Genomic DNA, 27,360 nt, shown 5'->3' with positions numbered 1-27,360 from the left:
ACTGTCTCTTTCATTTATATGACATGTGTCTTTCTCAAATTCTAGAAAACTCTGCCATTTTTTGGTTGAATATTACCTCTTCCTCATTCTCTCTTTTTTCTCCTTCTGGAATTCTTCCTATTGGGTTAGCAGAGGATTCTCATTTTATTATTCGTGTCTTAGCTTCTCTTTTATATTCTCTACTGCTACTGCATGCAGGCTAACAGGTTGAACTTCACGAATCCTTTGGTAAGACACGTCTAATCACACCTTAATCCAACCTTGAGTTTTTCATTTTCTAATTTTAGAGACAACATTTTTCATTCCTAGAAGTTCTATTTGTTCTTTTCAAACCTGTCTGGACTTTTTGGATAGTGTTTGTCTTTTTTCATATTTTCAATTCCTTCTCTTACACGTTTTGTCGTTTCAAACATACGTTTTTACGTATCTAGTAATTCCAATTAGCTGAAGTTCCTGGAGGTCTAATCCTGTTACTTGTTATGCCTAATAACGTTTGCCCCTAAAGGGCAGCTTCCATGTCAATTATTAAATTTGGAACTGTGAATCTGTGGTTAAGTGGGACTTTATCTGGGAATCTTGTGTGAGTTGGATTAGAGACTATGTTCTTCCAGAATAATGGCTTCTGCCAAGTAACCAAGGAAGATTATCAGCCCAGGACCACTTTACCTCTACGTATGGGTTTCCAGAAAATGCAAATACCACAAATCTGAACACCAAAGCCTCATGAAGAAATGCCGATGAGAGAACATTTTCAACAAGGTAAGCATTTTTATTCCAAGACAAATAAATATATTTGTCTGTTAGCCATTTTATGGCATTAAATTCCATTTATAGGGTGGTGACTCTAAAATGTCTATCAAGTCAGACTTCACTCCTAAACTTTAACTCCTATAATCAACTGTCTATTGAACACATTCCCTTGAATATCTAAAAAGGAACTCAAACTTTACCACATCCAAACCGAACCTAATTCTTTTTTTTCTCCAGCTTTTTTTTTGGTATATATACAGCAGGTTCTTATTAGTCATCCATTTTATACACATCAGTGTATACATGTCAATCCTAATCGCCCAATTCATCCCACCACCACCCCCACCCCACTCCGCTTTCCCCTCTTGGTGTCCATACGTTTGTTCTCTACATCTGTCTCTCAATTTCTACTCTGCAAATCGGTTCATCTGTACCGTTTTCCTAGGTTCCACATATATGCATTAATATGCAATATTTGTTTTTCTCTTTCTGACTCACTTCACTCTGTATGAGAGTCTCTAGATTCATCCACATCTCTACAAATGACCCAATTTCGTTCCTTTTTATGGATGAGTAATATTCCATTGTACATATGTACCACATCTTCTTTATCCATTCGTCTGTGGATGGGCATTTAGGTTGCTTCCATGACCTGGCTATTGTAAATAGTGCTGCACTGAACATTGGGGTGCATGTGTCTTTTTGAATTATGGTTTTCTCTGGGTATATGCCCAGTAGTGGGATTGCTGGGTCATATGGTAATTCGATTTTTAGTTCTTTAAGGAACCTCCATACTGTTCTCCATAGTGGCTGTATGAATTTACATTCTCACCAACAGTGCAAGAGGGTTCCTTTTTCTCCACACCCTCTCCAGCATTTGTTATTTGCAGATTTTCTGATGATGGCCATTCTAACTGGTGTGAGGTGATACCTCATTGTAGGATTTTTTTTTTTTTTTTTTGCGGTAAGCGGACCTCTCACTGTTGTGGCCTCTCCTGCCGTGGAGCAAAGGCTCTGGACGCACAGGCCCAGCGGCCATGGCCCACGGGCCAAGCCGCTCCGCGGCATGTGGGATCCTCCCGGACCGGGGCACGAACCCGTGTCTCCTGCAACGGCAGGCGGACTCTCAACCACTGCGCCACCAGGGAAGCCCCCTCATTCATTGTACTTTTGATTTGCATTTCTCTAATAATTAGTGATGTTGAGCAGCATTTAATGTGCTTCTTGACCATCTGTATGTCCTCTTTGGAGAAATGTCTATTTAGGTCTTCTGCCCCTTTTTTGATTGGGTTGTTTGTTTTCTGAATATTAAGCCACATGAGCTGTTTATATATTTTGGAGATTAACCCTTTGTCCGTTGATTCATTTGCAAATATTTTTTCCCATTCTGAGGGGTGTCTTTTCGTCTTGTTTGTAGTTTCCTTTGCTTTGCAAAAGCTTTTAAGTTTCATTAGGTCCCATTTGTTTATTTTTGTTTTTATTTCCATTACTCTAGGAGGTGGATCAAAAGATCTTGCTGTGATTTATGTCAAAGAGTGTTCTTCCTATGTTTTCCTCTAAGAGCTTTATAGTGTCCGGTCTTACGTTTAGGTCTCTAATCAATTTTGAGTTTATTTTTGTGTATGGTGTTAGGGAGTGTTCTCATTTCATTCTTTTACATGCAGCTGTCCAGTTTTCCCAGCAACACTTACTATTTTTTCTCCATTGTATATCCTTGCATCCTTTGTCATAGATTGAATGACCATAGGTGCGTGGGTTTATCCCTGGGCTTTCTATCCTGTTCCACTGATTTATATTTCTGTTTTTGTGCCACTACCATATTGTCTTGATTACTGTAGCTTTGTAGTGTAGTCTGAAGTCAGGGAGTCTGATTCCTCCAGCTCTGTTTTTTTCCCTCAAGACTGCTTTGGCTACTCGGGGTCTTTTGTGTCTCCATACAAATTTTAAGATTTTTTGTTCTAGTTCTGTAAAAAATGCCATTGGTAATTTGATAGGGATTGCATTGAATCTGTAGATTGCTTTGGGTAGTATAGTCATTTTCACAATATTGATTCCTCCAATCCAAGAACATGGTATATCTCTCTATCTGTTGATATCATCTTTAATTTCTTTCAACAGTGTCTTATAGTTTTCTGAATACAGGTCTTTTGTCTCTTCAGGTAGGTTTATTCCTAGGTATTTTATTCTTTTTGTTGCAATGGTAAATGGGAGTGTTTCCTTAATTTCCCTTTCAGATTTTTCATTATTAGTGTATAGGAATGCAAGAGAGTTCTGTGCATTAATTTTGTATCCTGCAACTTTACCAAATTCATTGATTAGCTCTAGTAGTTTTCTGATGGCATCTTTAGGGTTCTCTATATATAGTATCATGTCATCTGCAAACAGTGACAGTTTTACTTCTTCTTTTCCAATTTGTATTCCTTTTATTTATTTTCCTTCTCTGATTGCATGGCTAGGACTTCCAAAACTATGTTGAATAACAGTGACGGGAGTGGACGTCCTTGCCTCGTTCCTGATCTTAGAGGAAATGCTTTCAGCTGTTCACCATTGAGAATGATGGGTGCTGTGGGTTTTTCGTATATGGCCTTTAGTATGTTGAGGTAGGTTCCCTCTATGCCCACTTTCTGGAGAGTCTTTTTTTTTTCATAAATGGGTGTTAAATTTTGTCAAAACGTTTTTCTGCATCTATTGAGATGATCATATGGTTTTCATTCTTCAATTTGTTAATATGGTGTATCACATTGATTGATTTGCATATATTGAAGAATGTTTGCATCCCTGGGATAAATCCCAATTGATCATGGTGTATGATCCTTTTAATGTGTTGTTGGATTCTGTTTGCTAGTAGTTTGTTGAGGATTCTTGCATCTACATTCATCAGTGATACTGGCGTGTAATTTTCTTTTTTGTAGTATCTTTGGTTTTGGTATCAGGTGATGGTGGCCTCATAGAATGAGTTTGGGTGTGTTCCTTCCTCTGCAATTTTTTGGAAGAGTTTGAGAAGGATGGGTGTTAGGTCTTCTCTAAATGTTTGATAGAATTCATCTGTGAAGCCATCTGGTCCTGGACTTTTGTTTGTTGGAAGATTTTGAATCACAGTTTCAATTTCATTACTTGTGATTGGTCTGTTCATATTTTCTATTTCTTCCTGGTTCAGTCTTGGAAGGTTATACCTTTCTAAGAATTTGTCCATTTCTTCCAGGTTCTCCATTTTATTGGCACAGAGTTGCTTGTAGTAGTCTCTTAAGATGCTTTGTATTTCTGTGGTGTCTGTTGTAACTTCTCCTTTTTCATTTCTAGTTTTAATGATTTGAGTCCTCTCCCTCTTTTTCTTGATGAGTCTGGCTAATAGTTTATCAATCTTGTTTATCTTCTCAAAGAACCTGTTTTTAGTTTTATTGATCTTTGCTACTGTTTTCTTTGTTTCTATTTCATTTATTTCTGCTCTGATCTTTATGATTTCTTTCCTTCTGCTAATTTTGGGTTTTGTTTGTTCTTCTTTCTCTAGTTCCTTTAGGTGTAAGGTTAGATTGTTTATTTGAGATTTTTCTTGTTTCTTGAGGTAGGCTTATACAGCTATAAACTTCCCTCTTAGAACTTCTTTTGCTGCATCCTACAGGTTTTGTGTCATCATGTTTTCATTATCATTTGTCTCTAGGTATTTGATTTCCTCTTTGATTTCTTCAGTGATCTCTTAGTTAGTTAGTAACATATTGTTTAGCCTCCACGTGTTTGTGTTTTTTACATTTTTTACCCCGTAACTGATTTCTAATCTCATATCATTGCGGTCAGAAAAGATGTTTGATACGATTTCAATTTTCTTAAATTTACTGAGGTTTGATTTGTGACCCAGGATGTGATCTATCCTGGAGAATGTTCCGTGCGCACTTGAGAAGAAAGTGTAATTTGCTGTTCTTGGATGGAATGTCCTATAAATATCAATTAAATCTATCTGGTCTATTGTGTCATTTAAAGCTTGTGTTTCTTATTAATTTTCTGTTTGGATGATCTGTCCAATGATGTAAGTGAGGTGTTAAAGTCCCCCACTATTATTGTGTTACTGTCGATTTCCTCTTTTATAGATCTTAGCAGTTGCCTTATGTATTGAGGTGCTCCTATGTTGGGTGCATATATATTTATAATTGTTATATCTTCTTCTTGGATTGATCCCTTGATCATTATGTAGTGTCCTTCCTTGTCTCTTATAACATTCTTTATTTTAAAGTTTATTTTATCTGATATAAGTATTGCTACTCCAGCTTTCTTTTGATTTCCATTTGCATGGAATATCTTTTTCCATCCCCTCACTTCCAGTCTGAAGGTGTCCCTAGGTCTGAAGTGGGTCTCTTGTAGACAGCATAAATATGGGTCTTGTTTTTGTATCCATTCAGCGAACCTCTGTCTTTTGGTTGGAGCATTTAATCCATTCATGTTTAAGGTAATTATCGATATGTATGTTCCTATGACAATTTTCTTAATTGTTTTGGGTTTATTTTGTAGGTCCTTTTCTTCTCTTATGTTTCCCACTTAGAGAAATTCCTTTAGCATTTGTTGTAGAGCTGGTTTGGTGGTGCTGAATTCTCTTAGCTTTTGCTTGTCTGTAAAGCTTTTGATTTCTCCATCGAATATGAATGAGATCCTTGCCAGGTAGAGTAATCTTGGTTCTAGGTTCTTCCCTTTCATCACTTTAAGTATATCATGCCACTCCCTTCTGGCTTGTAGAGTTTCTGCTGAGAAATCAGCTGTTAACCATATGCGAGTTCCCTTGTATTTGTTGTTTTTCCCTTGCTGCTTTCAATAATTTTTCTTTGTCTTTAATTTTTGCCAATTTGATTACTATGTGTCTCGGTGTGTTTCTCCTTGGGTTTATCCTGTATGGGACTCTCTGTGCTTCCTGGACTTGGGTGGCTATTTCCTTTCCCATGTTAGGGAAGTTTTTGACTATAATCTCTTGAAATATTTTCTCGGGTCCTATCTCTCTCTCTTCTCCTTCTGGGACCCCTATAATGAGAATGTTGTTGCATTTAATGTTGTCCCAGAAGTCTCTTAGGCTGTCTTCATTACTTTCCATTCTTTTTTCTTTATTCTGTTCCACAGCAGCGAATTCCACCATTCTGTCTTCCAGGTCATTTATCCGTTCTTCTGCCTCAGTGATTCTGCTATTGATTCCTTCTAGTGTATTTTTCATTTCAGTTATTGTACTGTTCATCTCTGTTCGTTTGTTCTTTATTTCTTCTAGGTCTTTGTTAAACATTTCTTGCATCTTCTCGATCTTTGCCTCCATTCTTTTTCTGAGGTCCTGGATCATCTTCACTATCATTATTCTGAATTCTTTTTCTGGAAGGTTGCCTATCTCCACTTCATTTAGTTGTTTTTCTGGGGTTTTATCTTGTTCCTTCATCTGGTACATAGCCCTCTGCCTTTTCACCTTGTCTCTCTTTCTGTGAATGTGGTTTTTGTTCCAGAGGCTGCAGAATTTGAGTTCTTCTTTCTTCTGCTATCTGCCCTCTGGTGGATGAGGCTAAGAGGCTTTTGCAAGTTTCCTCCTGAACCTAATTCTCAATTTCCCCACCTGCCCACAAAAAAACACCACTGTTTCCCAATCTCAGTTATTCCACCCTTCCAGCTCAGGCCCAGCGGGGCATGTAGTCAACTCCTGCTCACCGTTCTGGACATTGCTGAATTTGGTGATTCCTCTTTCCTGTGTTTAAGCTCAACTTACGTTTAAAAAATCTGTCTTATAATTTTCTACCCCAAAGTGAGCAGAACCCTGACCGCATCTGTTTAGATGGTCATACTGACTAGAAGTCCTCAGGACTGGCCTTTCCAATGTGAGCCTGTAAAGGGAACTACTTAAATTGCCTACAGTTAGCTCTTGATACGAGAGCACTCCTAGGGCCTGTTCCATTTAGTGCAAGGCTACTGTCAGGGCTCAAGAAAGCACGTAAAGACCACTTCCTACAAAATAACCATGAGTGTCCTTACCTCTTGGCTTTAGGATAAGGACACTCACAGACTAATAAACTGCAGCTTGATATTCAAGATCCTTCCTATAACCTATCTTATTTCACATCCACCATGCCCTTAATGCAGCCAGAACTACCTACGGTTGCCAAAATATATGTCATGACATCTCACTTCCAAGATTTTGACAAATTGTTTACATTACTTATAATGTCCTTCTTTTTTTTTTTTTAAAAAAAAAAGCCCATGTATTATATAAGGACCAACTCAAATAGTACCTCATCTGTAAAGCCTTCTTGATGCCTGTCACATCTCCTGCTCTTGCCTTACTCTCCCCTGTGCCAATATATTTACTGATCAGTCATTTACAGTGCTGCTGGGTCTGTTCTATTGATTATTAATATGCCAGTCATAACCACAAAAGGAAACATCAAAACTCAGACATGTTCACCACTAAGGAACAGAATTAAGTTGTGCTTCCAATCAGAGGTGGTACATAGCACATCAAGGACCAGTCATTGTCATCTGGATAGCCTCATTGTGCCATACCTCCTATCCTCTATAGTGGCCCATTCCACAGTCCCAAACTCCTGCTGTGAGGCCCATTCTGTAATTTCTCTTGCTGAGTTTCCTAGCACCCCAGCCCTGCCCACCCCACCTGCAAGAACTGAGACCTTCTCTCAAACTCCCAAGCTACTAAATACTTGCAGCCTTTTTCCCAACGCCCAACATTTGTCCTCACTGCCATGAACGGCTCATCTCCTAGAATCACAGCATAACTCTGTTAGACTCTGAACTCTTACTCACTGCCTAAGTTCTCTCTATACAATTTTTTTTAACATCTTTATTGGAGTATAATTGCTTTACAACGTTGTGTTAGTTTCTGCTATATAACAAAGTGAATCAGCTATATGCATACATATATCCCCATATCCCCTCCCTCTTGCGTCTCCTTCCCACTCTCCCTATCCCACCCCTCTAGGTGGTCGCAAAGCACCGAGCTGATCTCCCTGTGCTATGCGGTTGCTTCCCACTAGCTATCTGTTTTACATTTGGTAGTGTATATATGTCAATGCTAATCTCTCACTTCGTCCCAGCTTACCCTTCCCTCTCCCCGTGTCCTCAGTTCCATTCTCTATGTCTGCGTCTTTATTCCTGTCCTCCCCCTAGGTTCATCAGAACCACTTTGTTTTTTAGATTCCATACATATGTGTTAGCATATGGTTTTTGTTTTTCTCTTTTTGACTTACTTCAACTCTGTATGACAGTCTCTAGGTCATCCACCTCACTACAAATAACTCAATTTTGTTTCTTTTTATGGCTGAGTAATATTCCATTGTATATATGTGCCACAACTTCTTTATCCATTCATCTGCCAATGGACACTTAAGTTGCTTCTACGTCCTAGCTATTGTAAATAGTGCTGCAATGAACATTGTGGTACATGTCTCTTTTTGAACTATAGTTTTCTCAGGGTATATGCCCAGCAGTGGGGTTACTGGGTCATATGGTAGTTCTGTTTTAAGTTTTTTAAGGAACCTCCATACTGTTCTCCATAATGGCTGTATCAATTTACATTCCCACCAACAGTGCAAGAGGGTTCCCTTTTTTCCACAACCTCTCCAGCATTTATTGTTTGTAGATTTTTTTGATGATGGCCATTCTGACTGGTGTGAGATGATACCTCACTGTAGTTTTGATTTGCATTTCTCTAATGATTAGTGATGCTGAACATCCTTTCATGTGTTTGTTGGCAATCTGTATCTTCTTTGGAGAGATGTCTATTTAGGTCTTCTGCCCATTTGGGGATTGGGTTGTTTGTTTTTTTGATATTGAGCCATATGAGCTGTTTGTGTATTTTGGAGATTAATCCTTTGTCAGTTGCTTCGTTTGCAAATATTTTCTCCCATTCTGAGGGTTGTCTTTTCATCTTGTTTATGGTTTCCTTTACTGTGCAAAAGCTTTTAATCTATACAATTTTATGAGCGCTAGCCTGGACCACTCAATACCAACATTTGCCTGGATGACCTCCCATGCCCACTGAATCACATACAGAGACCCTAGAAGTCCTTGCCAGGGCTAGTCTCTGGAATCAGTCAAATCCTCCCAGACCATTTCTCACGCTGAAGCATAATAATGGCTATGGGGAACTCATCTGGTCAATTTCTCTGTGCATCTGTCCAATGAGCCCTAATAAGGGACTGGAGATTCATCTCCCCAAAAGTTTAACATGTTGCAGAATGAGTAAAGCATAGGGAGATGGCTAAAAGAATCCATCCCACAGTCAGTACCTGGTTACTCTACAGACACATATGGCAATGACCAGAGGAAGGAAAAAGGAAAAGAAAGCAGCTGTCAGAAAAATAAAAAGTCTCCTTCTCCAGGTTCCTTCACAGTAATTTTTCCTCTGTCCTCCTTCTGCACCATGAGCGCTGTAGCATCCTTATCTCTTTGGCCTTCATATGCTTAGTCTTATTTTTTAAGCACCATACTAAGTATTAAAATCTGGCAAAATAATTATTTACAATAGGCAAGGTATGGAAACAACCTACGTGCCCATCAATGGATAAATGGATAAAGATGTGAGATATAGGGCTTCCCTGGTGTCGCAGTGGTTGAGAGTCTGCCTGCCGATGCAGGGGACATGGTTTCGTGCCCTGGTCCGGGAAGATCCCACATGCCACGGAACGGCTAGGCCCGTGAGCCACGGCTGCTGAGCCTGCGCGTCCGGAGCCTGTGCTCCGCAAAGGGAGAAGCCACAACAGTGAGAGGCCCGCGCACTGCCAAAAAAAAAAAAAAAAAAAAAAAGATGTGAGATATATGCATATATATAATGGAATACTACTCAGCCATAAAAAAGATGAAAATCTCGCTATTTGCAACAGCATGGATGGACCTTGAGGGTATTATGCTAGATGAAATAAGTCAAAGAAAGACAAATACTGTAGAATTTCACGATATGTAGAATATAAAAAACAAAACAAAACAAAAGAAATGAACAAAGCAAACCAAACAGGAACAAACACGTAGCTACAGAGAACACAGTAGTGGTTACCAGAGCGGAAGGGCCAGGGGAAGGAGGGGAGGACAAAATGGGCAAATAAGATCAACTGTGTAGTGACAGACGGAAACTAAGTTTTTGGTGGTGAGCATGCTGTAGCATATACAGAAGTAGAAATGTAACGTTGTACACGTGAAACAGACAATGTTATAAACCAATGTTACCTCAGTAAAAAAATAAATTTAAAAAAATCTGGCAAAATGGTTGCTATAAACAATAGATTAATACAGCTTTGTAGGTAGTATTGTAGCAAGTATTTTCTTAGTAACAGCAAGATTCAAATTCACTTGGAGCTTATAAAAAGCTGAGGAAAGAATAGTTTCTCACTCCAAGTTATATCCCAAAGACTACTGACTGGACAACTTTAGAAAATATATATTAGTACAAAAGGTTCAAACATATAAAAAAGTTATAAGGAAAGTTAATGAACCAACTTTTACAACTATTACACTGTCAACTGACTCATGAATACTTATAATCTTATCCTCCCACCAGAGGTATTGTGAAGTTAAGGCCAGATGTACTATCATTTCATACATAAATATTTCAACTCATATCTCTTATAGGTAAGATTTTAAAAATTATTAGCATAGTATCATTAAACCTCTAAAATGATTAATTTCTTAATCTAATTAAACATATAATTTTCAAATTCCCCAAATGTTTTATTTGCTTGAATCATCAACAAAATAAGTTCCCTACATTGGAACCGGTCTCTTAAATCTCCTTGAAGCTATAGGTTCCCCTACCTCCTTCCTTTCCCCATCTTCCCATCCCTTGACATTTATTTGTTGACGAAATTGGCCTGTAGAAATCCCCACAGTCTGGGTTATGCTGATATATTCCTCACGGTGTCATTAGATACATGCCTCTTTCCCCTATATTTCCTGGAAATTGGTAGCAAGAACTACAGGCTTGATCAATTCAGCTCAATTTTCTGGCAAGACAACCTTATAGCTGGTGGTACTATCTGGTTTTCTCTCTTTCTGTGATATTAGCAACCATTGATGGTCACTGGCTATATCCCTTAATTCATTAGAGACTGCAAAATTGTGATACAGTGACATTCTATCATTCCTCCATCTTTTAAGAGTTGGGATATGCCAATAATTAGAAACTTATCATCACCAACTACTTGGTTACTCTAAGCTACAGTTCATATAGGAAAGGCAGGGAAAAATACTTGAGTCTTTCCAAGTTATTTCCAGTTTTCAAAATAAGTTAATTTACTAGCATCCCCCAAAGCAGACCAACTAATAGTATTTTTCTTTAGTACTACTGTGAGCTTCAAATTTAAATATATTTAATGTGTTTCAATACACTGTAGATATTATTCTTACTGATCCTCAAATTGTCCCATTTTTGGCTCCTGAGTCCTTTAAGACGCCCTCAGAAGTTTTTGATAACTGTTTTCCTTTCTAAATTGACAAGATGTTCCAAGCTCATCTTGTACATTTCCTGCCCCAGACCTGGAAGTAGCTATTTTCCAAAGAGCTTTGGTTTACTTTAGTAAGAAATGACATTAGATACTAAAGTCTCATTGTTAGGGGTGCTCATTGCTAGTGGGTTTGTCATTTTTCCAGGCCCTGCCATGAAAAAGAGCTACAAAATTTACCATCACAGGATCTTTCCTTAACCTTAGCTATCTTTCATCTGTTTTTCCTTTAAACCACACTCAAAGGCTGGATTCCCAATAATATCATCTTAACCACTCATTTGCTTTATCCCATAATTTTAAAAAACCTTAGAATAACAATACCAACATAACCACTATAATACTATTACTCTAAACAGTTTAAGATATTTTTAGAGATGTCATTGTCCTTTAATTACAATCTAGTAGCGATAGATAGTCAAGTTTGTTGACATCTGAAATAGCCCCTCCCTGCATGGTTGTTATATCAGCAACTCAATATATAATTAGGTTCTTCTGTTTCAATTGGTTTCCATTTTTAGGGATCTTTTAAAATTAAATTCTGTGTTAAAATTATGCAAAATATGTATATGGTTCCAAGTTAAGGAGACAAAACAAGATGTATTCAGAGAAGTCTAGCTTCTGCTCCTCTCTCCACCCACCACACTGTTTCCTCCATCACACTCCAAATAACCATTTTTTTGTTGTTAAGTTTTTGTTTTATCCTTTTTTAAAAAAAATTTCCAAATATTAGTATTCCCATCCCTTTCTTCAATGAATGATACACACTATATCTATTAGTCACCACCCTGCTTTCTTCCCCTGAAAGTCACTCTACAATAGTATAAAGAGACACTCTTCATTCCTTTCTGTAGTTGTGGATATAGTATATGTTATTCATCAAATTGTGTACTGACCAACAGATGGATTGTTTCTAACTTTTGCTATTACAAACACTGCTGCGATAAATAGCCTCACATGTGCATCTTTTCTTATTTTTGCCTTTAGATAGGATCCCTAGAAATAGAACTGCCTGGCGAAAGGGTAAATATAAATGTAAGTTTTCTAGGTATTGACAAGTTCTCTCCCCTAGGTCTTATACCATTTTGCATTTCCTACAGCAATGTTTGAGAGTGCCTGCTTCCCCCCATTCCCTCCACAGTCTCATCAACAGAATAACTTGTCAAACTTTTTAATTTCTGTCAATATGATTGGTAAGAAATGATGTATCAGTGTAGTATTACTCTGCATATTTATTAGTACAAATATTAAATAGCTTTTCATATGTTAGAGGCAATTTGCAGTTCTTTTTCTGCAAACCATCTGTTCTTATATCTTGCCCATTTTCTTGCTGAGTTGATAGTTTTCTTATTCTCTATTTTTTAGAAATACTAACCCTTTGTGATTAAAAACTGCAAATACCCTTCTCCAATTTGTCATCTTTTTTACTTTATTTATTATGTTTTCAGCTATAATAAAGTTATTATTTTTACCATAAAATTTATCTATATTTCCCTTATTGCATCTGGATTTTGAGTTGTAGTTAGGGTGTTTATCCACTTCCAGGTTCAGAGGAATTCACCAGCCTTTTTCCTAGTACTTGTCTGGTTTCATTTTTGTATATTAAGTGACTGATTCACTTGTAATTTATCATTGGGATAGTACAAAGACTAAATCTAATATCGTCTTCCTTCATTATTTAAACACTAAATATTCATGTCTATTTCCTCATTTTCCATTCAGTTCTGTTAGTCTGTCTTTTTAAGCACCAATACCACAGTTTTTATTATAAAGGCTTAATAACATGTTTCAATATCTAGTAGGTCTACAGCTCTCCTCTGCTGCTCTTCTTTAATGAGAGTTTTTCTTATTATTCTTACTTATCTATTCTTTCCAATGAAATTTATAATCAGCTTGCCTAGCTACAGGAAGCAGACACAAAGAATCATTATAAAGTCACAAATTAACTTTAGGGGACTGACAAATTTATGATGTTGAAACTAAAAGCTAAGAATAAGAACTAAAACTTGGAAAAAAGCATTAAAATAGTTTACCATTCTCTGCTTGTGAAGAGATACAGGCTGAACCCAGAAAACCTTTGCTACATTACCATGAGAAATTTTTATTTAAACAATTAAGATTAATAAGCAAAGGAACCAATCATTTCATGTATATCATGTATTGTGTAAACCACCTGATTAGGAAAACACCAGAATGATCAAATAACACAGGTATTAGAAATGCATTGCTCACCTTCCTTTTTCAGCCATTTCACAATGTTCCCTTCTTCCATGGTAGGAGACAGTGATGGCATTAGTATCGTAATAGGATCAGCTGAAATTGAAAAAAGGGAAGATTAAACACAAAAAATAATGCACCTCATGAGGCAGCAACAACAAGTTCAAGTAAATTAATATCTAATTCAATTTGAGAAAAAAAATATTCCACAGTCTGAAAGACACCCAACTGGTCAAACTAAGTGTTCAGTAATCTTTTCTGGAATATTTTCAACTCCTTTTTCATAGTTCCCCAAGCCCTCTATGCATATTTTCAAGCCAGGTGCTTACAAGATTAAAAAAAAGAAAAGCTGATTTATGTTTCATCTTCTTCTCCTTCCCCTTTTGTTGCTGAAAAAAAAATTTACAAATAGAATGACCAAAGGAAAAGACAAAAAAACCCCAAAAAAACTAGAGTTCTGATAACCTACAACAGAAGAATTATTAGACTTACAACAGAATAATCAAGATTAAACTTTAGAAACTGGTTGTGTTTTTACTTTAATCTAATATTACACTATTCAGAAATCAAAGGTTCTTGTTAAGTGTGAAAAGCAGAGGTTTGCTTTGTTAAGAATGATACGGTAAGTGAACTTAAGTAGTTAAATTAATCTCAGATTGTGTTTCATACCACAGTTCAGCTAGGGATCCAAAAAGATAGACTCAAACCAGGGTGACCTCTCAATAAAGCATAGCCACTTTTTCCTTAGATATCAAAAAAGGAGACATGCTATATATTTGGCCAGATGTGCTTCCCGATAATTCCACTGTCCAGGACCATACTTAAAGAGCGCACAGCTGTTAGATTACAATTTACATAAAGTTTATACTAATAAAATAGTTCAGAGTGCTCCAGTTCTTATTTAGCAGTAGCCATAGTAACAAATTACATTGCCTGAAATCTTCCACAAAACCTATTCTCTCCTCAGATTATTCAACTCTCTGACCCAAAAAAGCAAAATACACCACATCTGACATAATTCAAATGTGGAAAAGGGTAGAATAGGGCTTTTTTCCCGCCATTGATGTTTTAGGGTTAAAAATAAGGGAATTGATATCAAAAAACAAACAACCCAATCAAAAAATGGGCAGAAGACTTAAATAGACATTTCTCCAAAGAAGATATACAGATTGCCAACAAACACATGAAAGGATGCTGAACATCACTAATCATTAGAGAAATGCAAATCAAAACCCGGTGAGGTATCACCTCACACTGGTCAGAATGGCCATCATCAAAATATCTACAAACAATAAATATTGGAGGGGGTATGGAGAAAAGGGAACCCTCTTGCACTGTTGGTGGGAATGTAAATTGATGCAGCCACTATGGAGAACAGTATGGAGGTTTCTTAAAAAACTAAAAATAGAACTGCCATATGACCCAGCAATCCCACTACTGGGCATATATCCTGAGAAAACCATAGTTCAAAAAGAGACATGTACCACAATGTTCAATGTAGCACTATTTACAAATAGCCAGGACATGGAAGCAACCTAAGTGTCCATCGACAGATGAATGGATAAAGAAGATGTGGCACATATATACAATGGGATACCACTCAGCCATAAAAAGAAACAAAATTGAGTTATTTGTAGTGAGGTGGATGGACCTAGAGACTGTCATACAGAGTGAAGTAAGTCAGAAAGAGAAAAACAAAAACCGTATGCTAACGTGTATATGGAATCTAAAAAAAAAAAAGGTTCTGATGAACCTAGGGGCAGGACAGGAATAAAGACGCAGACGTAGAGAATGGACTTGAGGACATGGGGGTGGGGGGCAGGGTAAGCTGGGAGGAAGTGAGACAGCAGCATTGACATATATATAAAATAGATAGCTTGTAGTAAACAGCCCCATAACACAGGGAGATCAGCTCGGTGCTTTGTGACCACCTAGAAGGGTGGGATAGGGAGAGTGGGAGGGAGGCTCAAGAGGGAGGAGATATGGGGATATATGTATACATACAGCTGATTCACTTTGTTATATAGCAGAAACTAACACAACTGTAAAGCAATTATACTCCAATAAAGATGTGCTAAAAAAAAATAAGGGGGGCTTCCCTGGTGGCGCAGTGGTTGAGAGTCTGCCTGCTAATGCAGGGGACACGGGTTCAAGCCCTGGTCTGGGAGGATTCCACATGCCGTGGAGCAACTAGGCCCGTGAGCCACAACTACTGAGCCTGCGCGTCTGGAGCCTGTGCTCCGCAACAAGAGAGGCCGCGATAGTGAGAGGCCCGCGCACCACGATGAAGAGTGGCCCCTGCTTGCCACAACTAGAGAAAGCCCTCACACAGAAACGAAGACCCAATACAGCAAAAATTAAAAAATAAATTAATTAATAAACTCCTACCCCCAACATCTTCTTAAAAAAAATAATAATAAGGGAATTGAATGCTAATGTTAAATGTAGTTAAATATTTCCTTTGGGGAACTGAACTAATGTTACTGTAATTTCAAATGGAGAGTTCCTATGGCTTCATGGTAAAGAAGTACCATTTCTGAAGCATTTGGAAGGAAGCTTTTATCCTCCCGTCACTGTTCATTCACTCCCCTCTAAAGGACTGGGAAAAGGATCCAGGCAAATACAACTGCCTCAGCCTTTTCCTCATTTTAAGACCTGTCTGCCTATAGGGAACCTGTATTTTCCTTTCAGTTCTTCTATGCACTAGGCCTAAATGGACCTGCCTTTCAAAGGCAGATAGTAAGCCCACCTCTCTCTATTCCTGCCATCAGGGCCCAGTGGGTGCTGGGAAGCAATTCAGGATGTGTGTTTGCTTTGTATACACAAACTGTCTCTCTCAAACAAAAGCCCAAAGTCTAAACAGGGGTTGTGCTGAGGAGTCCAACTGTAGAAGGTCACAGATTTAAGTCACATTTTCCAATACAACAAAACCATCAACATTAAAACTGTTACTCTGATCTCCATCTGTCTGGTTTTTGCCTTCTCAATTGGTACCAATCTACAAGGGTAGAAATGTAGAATCATCACTCTCAATACCCCAACAATGATAGAGCCTGAACCAAATTCTAAGTCAACACACCCATTTCATCAATGAGAAAACTACAATCCACTGATTCAGGGATTTGAATTCTGCCTAGCTCTCAAGGCTGTCCTCTCCTACACTGTACTGCTGCTCATCGTTAACTGATTATCCTTACTAATATGGATTATCACCTAATTAATCATTGGTTATTTATAGCCTATTCATCCAGAAATTCAAACAGAACCAGACATATCAAATCCATGTGAGCATTCTTCACGTGTCCAATCAAGCAGCCTAACAATCCCTCTCTATCAAAAAGTTCAAGCCTGGCGTTACGAGATGCAATATTTCAAAATCATACACACAGTAAATTTATACATCAAATAGAGTTCCACTACAAAGAAGCAAAATAAATGAACTTCTATGATTCTATGTCCAGATTCCAATTTATGACAAATATCAACTCAGTTCTCTCAAAACAAAGTCTCTCTTCAATATTTTTATACCTTGATTCTAGTTGCCATGATACAATTAATGTTTATTTTATGATTCTCTCACCTACGAGACCTTCACATTTTTCCTGACATTAAGTACTTCATTATGAAACTTTTTGCGTTTTATGAATTACCACATCAAGAATCTTAAAATTTTTCATATTTTAAAAATAAAAAGAACAGAATCACTCCTCATACAGCCACCCTTCATAGATGAGTTGAAACTGCTTCTCTGAATGACAATAAAATATAAAAATTCTGTAATAGATCATTATCCTTACTCCGAAATGAAGGTGACAAAAACCAAAGAAAGACATTTTGGACGTTTCCATTATTCGGTACTATCTCTGGATTGCTTATACTGACTTATATGGAGAGCACAATGTGCAATGTATTTTCTGCTAAATCTAACTAACCTATCCTCAGATGCTCATGCTAGAAAATGATTTTTAAAAGGAAGCATTAATTTACTAATAATAATGCATATTTCATTCTAGTATATCCTCTTTCAACCTGAACATTATATACATCTTTTCCAAATATATTTTTTCCAGTGGGAAAGTAATTATATAATCATAATATCAGTTTTGAATGACAGGGCTGCATATAACTAATATCTGGCCTTTATGGCTGCCATCAATTCTACTGAAGATAGTGTGGGCTTTTCTAGACTCCTTGGAATTTTAACCTACACATAATGTTGTTTAATTTCATTAGGAATTATACGGAGCTTCCCTTCTCATTCCAATAAGCAGTACATTCTACCTTTTTCCTGTCAAACTGAGGAGGCCTTGAAATGGGCACCAATTACAGTTCCTACTCATAACTGGACAAACTATAGTAAGAATAAAGGAAATGCAGTTTTTTACTCCACTGGTCATACAGGTTATTTCAATTAGTACTCAAAAAATACCCCAAATTTTGTTAGACTTTAACCCTTTTGTAGTCATTTTAGAATTCTATTTCTTTTCATCAAGCTAACAAAGTATACCTAACGGCTTATAAAGTCTGCCCTTCTATAGCAGTTAAAAAACATATTTAAAAACTTCTAAGGTAACTACCGTAATGTACGTTGTTCCAGTTTATATTTAAATATACTGATTTTAACAGCAGAGTCTCACAAATCCGTCACAACTGTCTTAATCTCTTTTTTTATTGCCTCAATATAATGACACAATAAGTTGAAATTTTTCACTCAGTATATTGCTGCTTTACCTTCCTTCTCAGGCACATGAGCAAATGATCAATTACTGAATCTTACAGCAAACTACACTAATCTAATTTCTTGTTCTCTAGAGGATTTCTTTTATCTCAAAACACTCGTACCTCAGCAAAACCTGTAAAAGCTTTAAACTGATGATCTATACATCAATTCTAAAAGGTTTCCAGATTTAAAAAAAAAAGATTAATATAAGCAAACTCTTAAAATACAAATGCAGAACAAATAGCTTTGTGGCTAATAATGAAACAGATCTAAGCCCCATTACTCTGACTGAAGTAATTAAGGAAATTCCACAATTTACTTATGGTACTGCTTGGACGTCATGCTCTAGTCCATTTATACGACTATAATCCAAACACAAAAATCATGAAATGAAGACAGATAAATTGAAGAAATAAATTACCCTGTACTTTTTTAGTGCAGCTCTCTGTTCCTTATATTAATTTGCTTCTTTTTTAATAGGAAGAGATGCTGCTCATTTAATCACCTCTCTTTTCTAATGCAAGAACTCATTAAATAAAATTGACCTTTAAAATTTCTGCTTAAATAAAACAATTCTGCCATCTGCAGGCTGGATGAAATAAAGCCATAAGACGTAAAGGTAATTTCAAAATCAATACCAGGGCATAGAATAATATTAATACTGCAGTTTTGAATAAAGGTAAAGCAATTTTTTAAAAGATAAGTGCTTGTCATATGGGTCTTCTTTGTTCAAATACTTATTTTGGCATAAGAATGATTGAAAATGTCACAAATACTTACTTTGGTATAAGAATAGATTGAAAATGTCAAATACTTATTTTGGTATAAGAATACATTGAAAATGTCAATGAACAACAATAGAAAATGTATGCGTAATAGTTTGTGAGAAAATATCATTTAGAGTAATAAATGTAATGAAAGACGCCCACAAACAGTATATATGGCATAATCCAATTTCCACCTGCTTAGCTTGTATGTACACAAAGACTGAAAGGATATACTCCAAAATGACAATAGTACCTATCTCTAGTTGATGGTTTTATTATACCTGCTTTTTATTTCTTTGTTTCTTGTTACCTTTAAACAAAAACCCACAAGAACAGGGAGAAAAGAAGGAACAATAGAACACAATTTTGGAAGCAGAAAAGTAAATAATGTAGATAGTAATAATTGACTAGAAAGCTGAATGCTAAACTAGAAGTGGAGAAAGCTGAGATAATCAACCTGGTTTATACAAGAATTTCCCAAAGGCCCAAGAACTGGCAGTACTGAGGACCTCTGGAAACACTGGGGGTGGTGGGGTGGCAGGTTTGGGTAAATGCTGTTTAAGTGCTGGGTAACACAACCCTCATTCAACCGAAGACTGGAGGTTGTTTCCTCTGCAGAGGTAAAAGAGAAGACCTTCGGAACAGAGGTTGAACCTACACACCTGGAGATACTGTATATAGAAAGTGCAAAAGTAAGTTAACTGAGAGATCAGCTGAAGTGACTGACAATAACAGAAATTGTGCTAAAAAGCTATTAGATGGTGTGGGATGAATTAGTAATAGTTACAGAGAAAACTGAAGAAAAAATTTTAAAGGCAACGACTTGAAAAAAAGCAAAAAGTAAGAAAGGTAACAATCATAATATGGGACGATATAGGACAATTCTCAGTTAAGCATTATTTGTTTGGTGTAAGCACTGAATATAGATTTAATTAAGAATTGCAAAATAACTACATTGGGGGAATGGTGGAAGGAAAACGGGGATGACTGATCAGAAGTCATACACAGATAATATATAACATATATAATATATAACATAAAATAGAGAGATGAACAAATGCCAGAGGACACTTAGAAGCAACAAGAGACAAAACTTGTTGCTTCTAAGGAGGAAGATGACTGGGGGGAGCAGGGAGAGATGGGTCAGAGACCCACCGTATTGCTATAAGACTTTTAGTACCATTTGACTATTTAAACTATATGCATGCACGACTGTGTTAAAATATTTTATTATTTAATAAAATGACTTTTTTTTTTTTTTTAACTTAAGCAGCAGCACACCACTGTGATTTAGAGAACAGGCACTGGAGCCAAACTGCCTAGGTTCAAATTATCAATCCAGCACCTACAAGTTACCTAGTCATTCTGTGCTCTGATTGCCTCTTCTGTAAAATAAAGAGTTTGGTAAGGTCTAAATAAGGTTACACATGCCAAGTCATTACAATGGAGTCTGGCAAAAAGTAAGTCTCAAAACTGTTAGCTGTTTATTATTAATAGGCAGCACAGAAATGGTTAAGAGTAGACTCTGAAGGCAGCCAGACAGTTGGCTAGATGTATCACAATATCCTACTTTACAAATCCTTCCTCAGTAATGAGCCATGGATTCACAGGTTCCTTTCACCTTCCCAATCTAAACATGAAGGTTTCCTTTCTACTCTTTACCTTATCCAGCCTTGTCCTCATTGCTAAAGTACACTAACTCTTGAACTCTCTTTTAACTGTATTGCACATTTGAAAACCAAACTCTCATTAATGTCACTGGCAAATGTTTTACTTTCTGTGGTACTGTCATATTGACTACCAAAGCTAAAGGGTAAAATTAGGCATTCAACAAATGTTTTCTGAGCTCCTGCTATCCTAGCCTTAGACCCACATAAGACCAGAATCTTGACCTCAAAGGATTATAGTTTAAATGGGAAGTCAAGACAAATACACAAGTACTAGAGGGTAGCATATAAACGTGCTGTGAGAATGCCAAAGAGCTGAGAGTCGAGATTCTAGCTGTTCAAAAAAGGAAATCTTGATTTGTGTGCTAGTACCACTTTATACTCATTAGAATGGCTATTATCAAAAAAAAAAAAACAGAAAACAAGATGTTGGCAAGATGTGGAGAAATTAGAGCCCTTGTGCACTGTTGGTGGAAAAGTAAAACAATGCAGCTTCTGTGGAAAAACAACCCAATGGTTCCTCAAAAAATTAAACATTGAATGACCATTTATTTGATCAGGCAACCTCACTTCTGGGTATACACCCCAAATAACTGAAAGCGGGAACTCGAACAGGTGTTTGCACAACCATGTTCACAGCAGCATTATTCACAATGGCCAAAAGGTGAAAACAGACCAAGTGTCCATGGATAGATGAATGCATAGACAAAATATTGTGGTATATACATCCAATAAAATGTGATTTGGCCTTAAAAAGGGATGAGATTCAGATATCTGCAACAACATGGATGAAACTTGAAGACATTATACTAAGAGAAATAAGCCAGACACAAAAAGACAAATATTTTATGATTCTGCTTTTATGAGGTACCTAGAAGAGGCAAATTCACAGGGAAAGAAGAGTGGTTACCAGGGGCTAGGGAGAGGGGAGAATGGGGAGTTGTTGTTTAATGGGTACAGAGTTTCAGTTTAGGATTAAGAAAAAGTTCTGGAGACACTGGTAATAGCTGCACACAATGTGAGCACTCTTAATGCCCTAGAACTAAACACTTAAAAATAGTTAAAATGGTAGATTTTATATATATTTTACAATAAAAAATAACTTTTAATTTAAAAAATCTGCTGAGCAATAAAACAAGGTGAGGGACCAGCAGAGATATTCCAGGTGAGGGAAACATCATATGCTAATAAAGAGGTGGGAATTACAGTTTAGTTTGGCTAAAGAGTAGAATGTAATGAAAATGAAAGGTAGGCCATGTAAGTTAAAAAAAGTATGTTGGGACTACTGACTTATGGTAGGTAGCCATAGTACCTTCTAGTACACTCTAATACCTAGTTAATGGGTTTGACATTATTTAAATAGCAATGGAAAGCCATGAAAAAAATTTTGAGTGAGTAAAATAAATAACCACAATAAAAAAATTGAACTTGTTTACAGTTCCACAGACATGGCTATGTTCACAAGGCTATAATTTACAAAAAAGAAAAGAAGAAAAACTGCACATGCTTTGAGACGGTCACAACTATAAACCCTGCAGAAACGCTAAAATAATGGGATTTTAAATACAAAGTGAAGATACCCATGAACATGTCACCTGTTCTCCTTTACTGACTTAGAACACTTGTCCTGAGAGACTGAAAAGGCATATTAAGGACCAGATCCTTCTAAGAAAAGAAAGGAAAGTAAGGGGACCCAGTCGCAGTAGAGGAACTATTTTATTGTTTGATCAGAGAAGGCATCCTCTGACAAAGTGAGTAGAGCTGAATGGAGGAAGCCATGCAAATCTCTGATGGAGAGCCTTCGAAACGGAGGAAACAGCAAGCACAAGAATGAGCAGAGGGCTTCCCTGGTGGTACAGTAGTTGAGAATCCGCCTGCCAATGCAGGGGACTCAGGTTCGAGCCCTGGTCCGGGATGATCCCACATGCCGCAGAGCTGCTAAGTCCATGCGCCACAACTACTGAGCCCGAACTCTAGAGCCCACAAGCCACAATTACTGAGCCCAGGTGCTACAACTACTGAAGCCCACGCACCTAGAGCCCATGCTCCACAACAAGAGAAGCCACCGCAATGAGAAGCCTGCACACCGCAATGAAGAGTAGCTCCTGCTTGCCGCAACTAGAGAAAGCCCACGTGCAGCAACGATGACCCAATGCAGCCAAAAATAAATAAATTAAAAATATTAAAAAAGAACATAGAAAAAATAAATTGTATGTTTACCCACATAAGAAAAATAAATTAAAAATAATTTTTTAAGTTAAAAAAAAAAAAGAATGTGCAGGGAGCATGCTTGGTGTGTTCAGAACTCACCAAGGGAGCCTGTGTGCTGGAGTGGAGTGAGTGTGAGGTGAGGCATGGTCAGAGCTGAACTCAGAGAGGTGGAGGATTCATATCATATTGTGCTTTGTAAACCACAGTTAAGGACTTCAGATTTCATTCTGAGTTTAATGAGGAGCTCTTGGAGGGTTTTCAGCAGAGGAGTAACATGATCTGATTTATAATTTAAAAGCAGCACTCTGAAAGCTGCATGGAGAATGGCCGGTACTGGGCCAAGGGTGGTGGTAGAGACATCTATTGGGACACTCCTGCAATAATCTAGATTAGAGGTGGTGGTAGCTTGCACCAGTCTAGTTGGTAGCAGAAGTGGTGAGGAGTGGTCAGATTACATTTAAAAGGTAGAGTCAAGAACAATTTCTGATAGTTTGGATGTGGCATAAGAAAGTCAGGAGTCAAGGATGACTCGAGTTAGGAGTACAAGTAAAAAAACCCCAAAATCCAAATTAGATGCCATAGTTCCAAAAGGAACATTTTTCTTTCTATAAAAAGTGCCCCAGGGGCTTCCCTGGTGGCGCAGTGGTTGAGAGTCCGCCTGCCGATGCAGGGCACACGGGTTCGTGCCCCGGTCCGGGAAGATCCCACATGCCGCGGAGCGGCTGGGCCCGTGAGCCATGGCCGCTTGAGTCTGCGCGTCTGGAGCCTGTGCTCCGCAACGGGAGAGGCCACAACAGTGAGAGGCCCACGTACCGGAAAAAAAAAAAAAAGTGCCCCAGAAGCCTACATAGACTTGATTCCTTTTCAGCTATTCAAATGTAGAAAGAAAAATCCCATTAAAAATCAGGTCAGTTATAAAGAGCCTGTGCTTACTCTTGTGCAAAGCACTGGCCTAGGGAAACAACCCAAGGAAACTACATTTGATTCTTCCAAGTGTAGAAACTACAATTGCTCTCTTCCCCTCTGTTAGCATGAGACCTACCATACAGACACACACGAGCCAGGACTTGATCGTATCAGTGCTAAAGCTGAGGCATCAATATAAAGTGTAATGACTGATGGGTAAGTCAGGTGGGTTGGGGAGGCATCTCCCATCTGCCCTTCCAGATCTATTCATCAACCCTCCCCCATACTACTATATGGGCTACATCAACAGGCCTCCTTGCTTTGGCCTCCAGTTGGGTTCTGCCAATGAGCAGAATAAGCAGGAGACCGAAAGGAGAGAGAATAGTGAGGTCAGGACATTTTTTTCCCCAGCCCCCTCCTTGAAGGGTTGCCTGGCCTGGCTGGATCCTTTAACTGAAGGGCACAGCTCCATCAGAGGTCCTCCCACAGGCTCCCTCCTCCCCAGTTCCAGGAAGTGCTCGCTTCCCATGCCTCTTCAAGCCAAGGGGTGGTCACAGCACCTTACTCAAAACAGCCCATTAGGGCTTCCCTGGTGGCGCAGTGGTTGGGAGTCCGCCTGCCGATGCAGGGGACACGGGTTTGTGCCCCGGTCCGGGAGGATCCCACATGCCACGGAGCGGCTGGGCCCGTGAGCCACGGCCGCTGAGCCTGCGTGTCCGGAGCCTGTGCTCCGCAACCGGAGAGGCCGCAACAGTGAGAGGCCCGCCTACCGCAAAAAAAAAAATACAAAAAAACAGCCCATTAGTACAGCACCATCTCTACAGCCTAAATTCACAAAAATAGTCACTTATAAAACTCTCCTCAAATTACCCATTTCTAGAGTGTCATCGATTCCCTTGCCAGGAGCCTGTAAAAAGATTTAAGAGGGTGGCATTGAAGTAACAAGAAAAATTTCAAACCACAAGGAAGGTCACTCCATTTGAAGGAACAATATGAGCAAAGAAAGGAAAGAGAAGTACAGATGTTTAGGTAAAGGTGAATGATCGGATGAGCCTAAACGCACAAACGTAACCCAAACCCAGATATGAATCAAAATTTCCAGATAACTGCCTTTGTTGTAGTCACTTGTGTAAATGTATCCAAGAGTCATTTGTTTACAGTTCGAACCCCTATATTAAAATGCACCTTTCTTGTTCTCAGATATGGCAAATACCCTTGCAAAGTAGCACAATTATTTTCTGCAGGAAATGACCAAAATGTTCATGGTAATAGCCTGGAGACTAGGTGGCATTTATAGATAAATTACAGGGAGATCTACAAGTTCCCTAGAATCACATACAAAATTTTGCATGTATGCATTTTTCTGAAGAAGTGGTATAGCTTTTATCAGTTTTCAAATAGGTTTACGCCTCTCTAAAAATCAGTGTTAGTAGATTCCCAAAGAAACTCGCCTGAATTTAAATTTACCAACCTTAATTCTTCCCTAGAAATGTTTCATTAACACAAGAAAGGCCTTGATTGAAGAAAAGTATCCAGTAGATCACCAGCTATAGTAAATGTATTGCTTACCAAGTACAAAAAATAAAAAGAGTCACCATACACTCCATTTTATTTACAGAATCTGTTGATTCCTTCATACACTTAGCACTAAATGATACATTTATAAAGACCCTGCTGGAACTGTAAGGTATGTCAGAATGGCTGCAGAACTATTTTCTCTGGATGAAATAAACCAAACACTTCAGAAGAGGTTTCAGCTTGCAATATTGGTCTTCTTGGTATTAAACTATAAAATTTAAATTCTACATGAATCCTAGTTTATTCTGCAATCTTGGAACAAGGGCAAAAAGAAATCACCACTCAAGAGTGTAGGAAAAGAATGAACACATACATAAGAGTTTGGGGATTTACACATTTTTTCGCAAAGGCAAAAGATGCTCAAGACAACAATAAGGTGTATTTAAGAGTATATCATCTTAGAAACTTACAGCGAGGTCAGTGACATATACTTTAACTCTTAAATGGTCTTACCATCCTTTATACACAGTCTGGAATTTTAGTACCTTATTTAAAATAATGCTATCATGACGGTTGCTGAAATACCATTTCACAATGTAGATATTACCAGAATACATCACTTATTAACAAAAAAAGTCTCATCACTGGATCTTAAAATCTCAGTGAAATCATCTTAACATTAACTTCGTGTAACATTTTTTTCTGAGCCTCAAGTAGCTCAGAATATGTAGGCAATGCCTACTGCACCTAATTTTTTATATTACAATTCATCCTGTGGAGTGACTGAATGATGCGCAGGTAGTAATACACTCAATACCTGCCCGCCACCCATGTGAAGAAAAATAATGCCGGGCACACTATATTACATAGTATTAAACACTATAAGAATTATGTTAATTGTGTCAATACCACTCTTTAATGACAACTTTCTATAATAAATTTTGTGAACAAAGAAGAATTTCAATGACTATCCAGTTCTACAAGGGTTAAGTCATAACCCACTCAAGTTGCCCAGCCACAGTGCGACCTGAGAGTAATTCAGGATGAAGCACTCTGCTTTGGATAAACAGGCCCTTAGATAGTTCGAAGCATATCTCAGGAAGAATTTCAATGACCCTGGATTCTTACATCTTCCTATTCGTAGAAATATACTAAAACCATTAACATGAGATATCTGTTCTTTGTGATTAGCAGTAATCTTTTACCAAGATACATACTTGACTGTAAGTATTTCCTAGACAAAAAAATTCATATACAATCTGGCTTCCCCCCTACCTCTGCAGAGCAGTTCCTCGGAGCTGAGTGGCTGTCTCCCGTGCTATAATCGGCAGTAAGCCGCTGAATAAAACTTAACTCACAACTCTTATGTTGTATGTCTTTAAGTCGACATCTTCTTGGTAAGATTCCACTCCTAAATTTTCACTCTTTCAGGCTCATGTTTTGGTTAAACATTCTTCCCGACCTATGTCTAATTGCTGGACATTTACAAATTGGGTCCTTTACCACAGTCGTCGCGTGGAGCAACCCAACTGGCCTCGAAGGTCTCCCAACAGAGACAGGTCAGGAGAATGAATAAAAACGGCTAACGGTGACGTTTAAATCTCAACAAACTTGGTCAACCTAACAACTCTAAAGAAACCTGAAATGTGACTGGGAAAAGGCCCGAGAGATGCCTCACAACCCAAATTCCAAGGCAAGGTCACGGAGAAGCCATATCACCCAGGCGGCCAGGGACGGAATCAAGTTCTCCTAGTTTACTCAAAAGCCCTTTGCGGCATGCAGTAGGCCAAGTCAGCAGACTCCTCCCCGAGAAAAAGCCAAGGGAACAGTGAGCCCCTGGCAACTCACACCCAGATGCAGGCCTTCAATCGAAAAGCTCCAGCTCCAGGCCCACTGCTCAGATACACAGAAGCTGTGCGAGCCCCAGCCACTCACCTCGCAGCCACTGCGTGCTGTGAAACCATCTCCAACTAGCTCCACGGCCGGCAGACCACACAGCAGCCCCCTTAACCAGCCCACGCAGCAACCGTTGATCACAGCCTAGCCTCCAGGAGGCCGCCATCTTCCCGGCCTTCTCCCGGGCTGCCCTCTGCACAGCCTGATCGCCCAGTCATCAAGGCCCTCTCAGGCCCCGCCTCCCACCC

At 38.3% G+C, this 27,360-nt stretch overlaps 1 protein-coding gene across 2 annotated transcripts in view; it reads right to left on the bottom strand.

The window, feature by feature from the left end:
- PDHX (pyruvate dehydrogenase complex component X) overlaps positions 1 to 27,314 on the bottom strand; it is a 77,441-nt gene extending 50,127 nt beyond the window's left edge. The window contains exons 1-2 of one of the 2 annotated variants that reach the window (XR_014297110.1): positions 27,152 to 27,291; positions 13,443 to 13,523 (exon numbers count right to left, since the gene is read on the bottom strand). Coding sequence is in view for 1 of the 2 variants with exons in the window: in XM_082660688.1 (XP_082516814.1) it covers positions 13,443 to 13,523; positions 27,152 to 27,278 (208 nt within the window). In the remaining variant the exon portion in view is untranslated. Of the gene's footprint in view, positions 1 to 13,442; positions 13,524 to 27,151 lie in introns of both variants that reach the window. The other variant, XM_082660688.1, reaches the window with a different exon arrangement.
- Between the last annotated feature and the right edge of the window lie 46 nt (positions 27,315 to 27,360).

The sequence above is a fragment of the Grampus griseus genome, assembly GCF_964374135.1.
Source record: "Grampus griseus genome assembly, chromosome: 8".
Classification (NCBI taxonomy): Eukaryota; Metazoa; Chordata; class Mammalia; order Artiodactyla; family Delphinidae; genus Grampus; species Grampus griseus.
This window is presented reverse-complemented; position numbering and strand designations above follow the sequence as displayed.